Genomic DNA, 7,733 nt, shown 5'->3' with positions numbered 1-7,733 from the left:
GTTCATTTGGCAGTAGATGATGGTGAAAGGGTATGTGTAACTCCTCTAGTCACAAAAAGTCAGGCTAAGCGTGTTTCTTTTATTTATTTATTTATTTATTTTGGAGAGGTTTTTGCTATAGGGCACGTGTGCACGCCAGAAAGACAGAGAGAGAGACAGAAAGTGAGAGAGATCACCCCCCCCAGGGAGGTGGCCACACCACAATCCCTTCTCCTCCATTCTCCTCTCGGGATTTTGGGCATGCACACATACATACCTGGTGTGAGTTCCAAGGGACTCAACTGTAGTTGGCCGTGTGGGAGTTTAGTGACGTAACCAATGCACCATCTGCTGACCCCATATTATCCCCAATTTACAGATAAGTTAACTGAGACTTGGAGATCTTCAGTATATGGCCACCCATTCAGTAAGCTCAAGTGCCTCTAGGTTATTCCTATATGAAATATCCCATATATAACATCCCCATGCCGGGATTCCGTTTCTTCTTTTTAAAATCAGGTTAATACATGCCCTACATAGCTCAGAGATGTATTTATACTGACACAGCAATATGGATGCAAATGTGCTAACCCAGCCTCTTCCTAGGGCTGAACATCTCGCTGTTCGGGCTGCCTCTGTAGAGGTGTATTATGAAAAGTATGAGCCCGAATGGTTACTTCCAGGTTAAAGCCGCCTCTTCTCTCGTTTATCCTTCTGCTCTTATTTCATTAGCAACTCTCTACTTTCTGGTATATTCTTAATGAAATTAAATTCTCTATTCGTATATATCACTGAGATGCTACTAGAACAATAACAAGCTTGGTTTCATTTTTCAATTTCTGCCTTCAGTCAGGCCCCAACGATCAGGTTAATGGAAAGAGCCTAGGGATGGACATTCTCCTGTCGTGGGTGCCACCAAGGACACCCTTTCCTCACGCTGGCAGCCACTGACCAGCTGACCAACCCTGTATCTCCCTTACTGTATTTCTTCTTCCATCACTTTCTTTCCCCTGTCTATTTCTAGAGGTCAGAAAGCTGAATTTCAGATAAAGCAAGGGACCTCCTTATAGTCAGTACTTTGTAGAACGGACGTGCACCTGTAACGTGAGCTTATGGTACACATTCAGAGGGCTTCTGTTTTTATCAGCCTCCACTGGGGCTACCATGTATCCCCCAGATTATAAAACCTTAACAAATGGAATTAATAGGAACATTCTGGAACCAACTCTTCACTGGACATTTTAGCCTTGGGAACACTTTTGCCTTGTTTTTCAAATGTCTTTCCAGAGCCAAATGGCCTGGGTTCAAATCCCATTGGCTCCACTACCCAAGAAGGAAATTACATCCTATCTCTGTGCCACAGTTTCCTCGTCTGCAGGATAGTGGGAAGAATGGGCTCTGCCTCTTAGGACTGTTGTGAGGATTAAATGAGTGACTGTAAGGCCCTTGAGAGCACCTGCTGCTCAGAAACGCCCAGTTAACGTCCAGCAAACAGTGGCATTGTCGCTGGTGGCGTGACACTGTACAGGCACCATCACGCCCCCTAGCGAACATTCCGCACACCCAGCTCCTTACTCCAAGTCTGTCTTCTCAGCTAGACCCTGACTGTATTGGCTAAGCTTGATGACTTGGCTTCCTGTCTCCCTGGCTCCCAGAGGTTACGGTGTGCACGGAGTTAGAATGCACAAGTGTCCTGCACCTGCACAGGCTGCCCAAGGGAAATTAGCCTCGCTTGAAGCCAAAATGCAAAAAGAAAAGTAAAGAAAAAAAAAAAGCAGAATGCCATGTTGTTGAAAAGCTTTCCTTTGAAAACCAGCTTAGTGAACATTGATGGGTACTGACAGTCGAGGGGATATGCAATAGAAAATTCCTGTGACTATGGGAAGATGGTGTCCTTGGGGCCAGCAGTTGGCATGGAGGTTAAGATGCTGGGCTTCCGCATGACTGACCATGGTTCGAGTCCCAGACCTGGTGGTTTGAAAATCACGTCAGACACGTTGTGTATGTACCCAAAATCCCAAGAGAAGAATGGAGGAGAGGGGATTGTGGCATGGCCAGCTCCCCTGAAGGGTGATTTATTACTTTCTCTATATATATATCTCTTTCTCTACCTTTAGTGAGTACATGCACCATATGACAAAAACCTAAAAAAAAAAAAAAAAGATGGTGTCCCAAACACGTAAACAGGCCCAGCTACAGCAGGGCACACGCTGCTAGTTGGTGGCTGAGGCCACATGAGAGGCCTCGTTCTGATCACTGGCCCACCCTAAAGGCTGGGCATGGTGGTGCACACGTGAAGTGGGAGGGTCACAGTATATCAAAACCAGGGTTGGTTTGTTTGTCTAGATGCTTATTTATTTGTTTATCTGTTGTGATTTTCAAGCCACTGGGTCTGGGACTTAAACCACAGTCAGCCCTATGAGAATCCAGCACCTCAACCACCACCCTGTTTTGTTTGTTTTGTTTTTAAAGTAAAATGATTGTAGTAAATTAAAGGATCCTACATGAACAGACACACAGATTGTGTTCCCGTAATGAGTCATTTCTCTTCCGTATACTTTGAAGTATTCGCACCCTTCCTGGAGAGCTACGGTTACTAGTATAACACTTTTAATCTGCTATGCCAGAGGCCATGTCTTTAGTGACTCTTAGGCCAGTCCAGCTTAAGACTCAGACCGTACCATTCACAACCCTGGAACAAGAGATATGACTGGGCCTCAGTTTCTTCATCTATAAAAATGGAGGTAACATCTTCAAGGACGAATCCGGGCTGAACAAGATAAGATACACAGCAGCACTTTTAAAGTAGAAGAGGAGGGACCAGCAGTTAGCATAATGGCTATGTCGCTGGACTCCCACATAGTCGACTGCGGTTCGCATCCAGGACCCGGTGGCTTAAAACTCACACCGGGCACGTGTGCGTATGTGCCTAAGATACCGAGAGGAGAACGGAGGAGAAGGGATTGCGACGTGGCCATCCCCCCTAGGGGGTGATTTCTCTCTTTCTGTCTCTATGTCTCTCTCTGTCTGTCTGGCGAGCGCACGCACCCTATAGCGAAAACCTCTCCAAAAAATAAATAAATAAATAAATAAACAAACAAACAGAATAAAAATAAAAGTAGAAGAGGGAAGCGGAAATGAATGCACGAGCCCGTTACGTGGCCCCGTCAGGTATTTCCTTGTGAATCTAATACAACCCCGTGGCTCATGTTTCTTCTTAGAAACAGTTTCAAGTCACAGTGAGTCTGTACTTTTCAATTTTCTCAAGCATCTTGGTTCGCTTCTTGCTGAGCAGCCGTTTTAGGAATCTCAGAAAAAGCGAAGAGTCGGCCAATTATACTTAGATATGACATCAGTGTTTCAATTTTAATTTCATTTAGCAGTGAATTTTCTTTTGCCTGTCCTAGATATAGAGAAAAATTCATTTATTTTTAAAACTATTTCTAACTTCCAAGGTCTCTTAAGCTAGCATTAATAAGCCAGTGTTGCTCAGCTCGCTCCTCCAGCACAGCTTCAAGATGCTTAAACGGACTCCTTTTCCTTTTTAGCCAGCACCTTTTATTTGATGGAAACCGCACCTGCCTAGGGAATTAGCCCAGTATTTAAATAAAAATGTATCCGTTCATTACCACACATTCTCTGAACTGGCTGTTTGCACCTTGTTCCACATTGAGCTCATCAAGTCCTCACGATGCCACGTTACATTCAGTCTCAGGAGGTGTCATTTTTCCAATTCAACCTAGACACCGCATGGCCTTTATGGAGACTTCCATAAATACAGCGCTGCTTCAGTCACTCCCGCGAGCAGGGGACGCACCCAAAGAACAACCTTCTCCTCGGGCAAGGGCTTCTGTGTGTCGGCAGCCTCTTCATTTCTCTTCGCCCTGGCTAGCCTGCTTCCCTGAATATCATGTCTTCTAACAGCCCTCTCTGGGCAGTGCAGGAGGCCCCATCCATCCCCGCATGTCACCAGCTGCGCGGCAGCCGGGCATCTCATTATGACAACGCAGAGCATTCTGGGAGAGTGACAGGGGAGAGGGGGAGAGGAGGCCGGAGCAGTGGAAAATGTGGGCTCACTTCCTGGGTGATGATAACACGGTTTGGAAGAAAGAACTTCCTTTTCTAGAAAGGAAGACCACGGAGGATGTCAAAGACCCATGCCCGAGCAGATCCCCGACTACGACCTGGTTACAGCTGCCCGGCCCCACCGCGCCTCCCTGCGCTCGCGCAGGACCCCCCAGCTGACTGCCACAGGAGCTGTGCTGCTGGGAGGAAAACAGGGACTCCAGGCATCGAAGGAAAACCTATGGCTCCAAAACGGAAATTGGAGATACGTGCACAGATTCAAAAAGTTCACGGAAAACACATGCCAAGAAACGAACGATGCCTACATTGCGTCATTCTTTCGCACCGCACTAAACCCATGCTTTAATTCCACTTTTTTTCCCCAAACCTTTTTGAAATTTCCTGGTGTATATATGTGCATCATGTATATCCCCCTGTGCGTGCACACGCACGTGCACGCGCACACATTACTAGCTTACTTAATAGAAAAACGTGTTGTTCCCACGAACCTAAATGGTTACATTTTATTTTATTACACTGCCTTAGCCAAGATAGGTTTAAGCAAATGCCTGTCACATTCTGGGGGGTCGCAGACCCCTTTGAGACATGAAGCATGATGACTATCACAGGCATTCACCCGAGCTCACGCCTGTTCCCTTCTGAAACTCCGGGGGTGGCAGGGAGCAGGGGGCGGCTACCCTCTGTTTTGAGTAGGAGCTTGGTCTTCCCCTTAGCTTTCCTCCCAAGTGCGGGTCCCCCTTGGGAAGGAGGGGAGGCTGGCTCCAGGCCGGCGCCTTCAGGGAAGTGTGAAAGTAGTAGACAGAGCAAGATGGGAGAGCTGCTCTTTGGAGAAGAGGTGCCGAGGATAAACCTCACTTCTCTCCAGACTGTGCGCACCCCAGCCCCAACTGTTTTTCCTGCAGCTCTGCACACCCAGCTCTGGGTCCTCCCTGCCACAGCCTTTCAGCTTCTCTCCGGCTTCTTGGTCTCACCCCCTCACCCCCTGGCCCTAGGCCCTGAGACCCAGAAATGGCAGCTCCCACTGCAAGCCAGGCTCCCCCAGCTGTCCTGCCTCACCCCCACAGACTGGTCGGTTTTTCCTGAAAGCCTCATCTTGAGCCCCACGACTGTTCCCCACCCCCTTTTTTCCCCCTTCTATTTTTCAACCCTCTCTTTCCCATTCCCCCTCCCTTTTCTTTTCTGGCTTTGAAACCCTATCAGCACAACCTGAGTCTGTTCTAAACCTCCATTCCCATCTTATAAACCTCCATTCCCATCTCATAACTTCAGCTTCGAGAAACATTTCAAATCCACAGAGAATAGATTGGGGAGTAGAAATGCTGGCAAACATGTAAGTACCACTCATTCAGCACCAGGTACTGTTCTAAGAACTCATGTTAGCTCAGTTAAAAACCACGTTACGGGGACCAGTGGTTGGCGTAGTGGCTATGGCTCTGGACTCCCATGCAGTCGACCGCCATTCAAGTCCTGGACCTGGTGGCTTAAACTCACGCCTGGCATGTGTGCGTGCGTGCCCAAGATCCTGGGGGGAGAATGGAGGAGAAGGGATTGCGGGGTGAACATCCCCCCTGGGGGATAATTTCTTGCTTTCTGTCTCTCTGTCTCTCTCTATCTTTCTGGCGAGCACACGCGCCCTACAGCAAAAAGTCTCTCAAAAAAAAAAAAAAAGTCATGTTCCAGGTGAGGGGACCAAAGCACAGAGAGGTCAAGGGGTCAAGGAGTTTCTCCAAAGTCACAGAGCTGGGAAGTGACAGAGCTGGGAGAATTACTCCCAAACAGACTGGCTGTGGACTAGTATTTTCATTTTATTTTATTTTATTTTAGGTTTTTGCCATAGGCCATGTGTACCTACCAGAGAGAGTCCAAGAAAGAGGGCAAGTGAGAGATCAGATGGGATTTGGGCACACATGCCCACTCGCCTGGCGTGATGTTTTCAGTGATGAATCGTGGTTGGCTGTGTGGGAATCTGGCAACTTCACCACCACACCACCTGCTGGTCCCCCAGGACCTGTATTTTCCATCACTGTGCCATATCGCTTCTTTGCATAGCGTTTTTTGTTTTTTTTTTCTTTTTTGGAAAGAGATTTTTGGTATCCATCCATTTACCAGAGAAAGAGAGACAGAGACGTTGAGAAGGAAAGTGAGAAATCACCCCCCAGGGGGATTGCCATGTCACAATCCTGTCTCATCCGGTCTCCTCCAGTGATTTTGGGCATGCATGCACCTGCGCCCAGAGTGAGTTTCAAGCTACCAGGTCTGGGACTTGAACCAGCAGTCCACCACGTGGGAGTCCTCCAACGTCACCCCCATGCATTTTACAGAGGGCTACGCATCCAGCCTGCCGCACCGCCAGCACTCCCCTGTCCTTTCACATAGGAACCAGGCCTGCTTTCCAGCGCTCCGGGGCGGTGCCACGCATAGGCCCCGCCGCTCTCCCTTTCCCTGTGGCAGCACGAGTATGGTTTCCCTGATTCCGGGTGTGGACCTTCACTCTAACTTGTGAGACTCCCGAGGTGGACGGCGGCAGGGCGGCTTGCTGGGGTAGTGGGCAAGGGCCCAGTGCGGCAGAGCGCCTTCGAAGGCAGGTCCCTGCACACGGTCACAGGGTCAGGACGCATCGCTCTGGCTGGCCTGTGACCGCCCTCTCTGACTGGCTCCCTGGGGCGGATCAGGAGAGCCTCTGCATTCCTGGCCGGTGGAGGGCCAGGCCCCCTGCAGCAAGGGAAGGCAGACCTGTGTGCTCCTAGCCTTGCTGGCAGGCTGGAGAGGACTGGAACAAACCTGGCCAGCGTCCCAGAGGAAGGCCACAGAGGGGCAGCATGGGAACTCAGGAGGGGAACAGAGGCGGGGTCACTGGGGCTCATCATCCTGAGAGGGCTTAAGGCCCACTGTCTCGGTAGGAGCTCCAGGCCTTTTTAATTACATAGTTTTGTTTTTACTCTTTTTTGAATTTTGCTGTAGGGGCACGTGCTCACCAGAGAGGAGCAGAGAGAGAGAGGGACTGTGAGAAAGCCCCTCCCTGGGGGATGGCCCGCAATCCCTTCTCTGTCCTCAGGGTTGGGGGCACGCAAGCACGTGGGCCCGGCATGGTTTTCAGTCTGCCAGGTCAGGACTAACACTGCTGCTGGCCAGGTGGGATCCAGTGCCTTGTCTACCCTGGGCGGCAACGTCACACCTTCTTAGAGTCATGAAATGGAGACTCTTCTTTCCCTCCTCAGGGAGCCCGAGTCACCCTAGAGCACACCAAGTGTAGACCCGCTGTGACCAGCCTGGCCCCTCCGCCCGCGAGGGGCTTGTACTCAGGCGCTATTTTGGGGAGCGTGCCCCCATCACTTACCCGTCCAGTGTCTCATTCCCTCAGATCCTTGTGGGTGACCAGCTTGCTGTTCTCGGACAAGCTAAGTCGGGACAAGCACAGCTCAGTTAAGGTAGTACCTCCTCCAGTGGCCGCTAGGGAGGAGGAGGGGGAGGGAAAGGGAAGGGGAGGGAGGAGGGGAAGGAGAGGGAGAGGAGGGGGAGGAAGGGAGGAGGAAGGAGGAGGAGAAGGAGGGGAAGGGAAGAGGGAGGAGTAGGAGAGAGAGAGGGGAAGGGAAGAGGAAGGAGGAGAGGGAGGGGAAGGGGGGAAGGGAAGAGGAAGGAGGAGGAGACGGAAAGGGAGGGGAAGGGAA

The 7,733-nt window shown here is 50.1% G+C and overlaps 1 protein-coding gene across 1 annotated transcript in view; it reads right to left on the bottom strand.

Moving 5' to 3' along the window:
* The window catches only part of DCUN1D4 (defective in cullin neddylation 1 domain containing 4), a gene marked incomplete in the record, with an annotated part of 107,183 nt that overhangs the window by 93,684 nt on the left and 5,766 nt on the right, over nucleotides 1-7,733 (bottom strand). The window contains 1 exon segment of the mRNA XM_027775928.1: nucleotides 7,403-7,463. Coding sequence (XP_027631729.1) covers nucleotides 7,403-7,463 — 61 coding nt within the window.

Source organism: Tupaia chinensis, unplaced genomic scaffold (genome assembly GCF_000334495.1).
Source record: "Tupaia chinensis unplaced genomic scaffold, TupChi_1.0 Scaffold000054_1, whole genome shotgun sequence".
Classification (NCBI taxonomy): domain Eukaryota; kingdom Metazoa; phylum Chordata; class Mammalia; order Scandentia; family Tupaiidae; genus Tupaia; species Tupaia belangeri.
The sequence above is the reverse complement of the archived record's forward strand: the minus strand, read 5'-3'. Positions and strand labels throughout refer to the sequence as shown.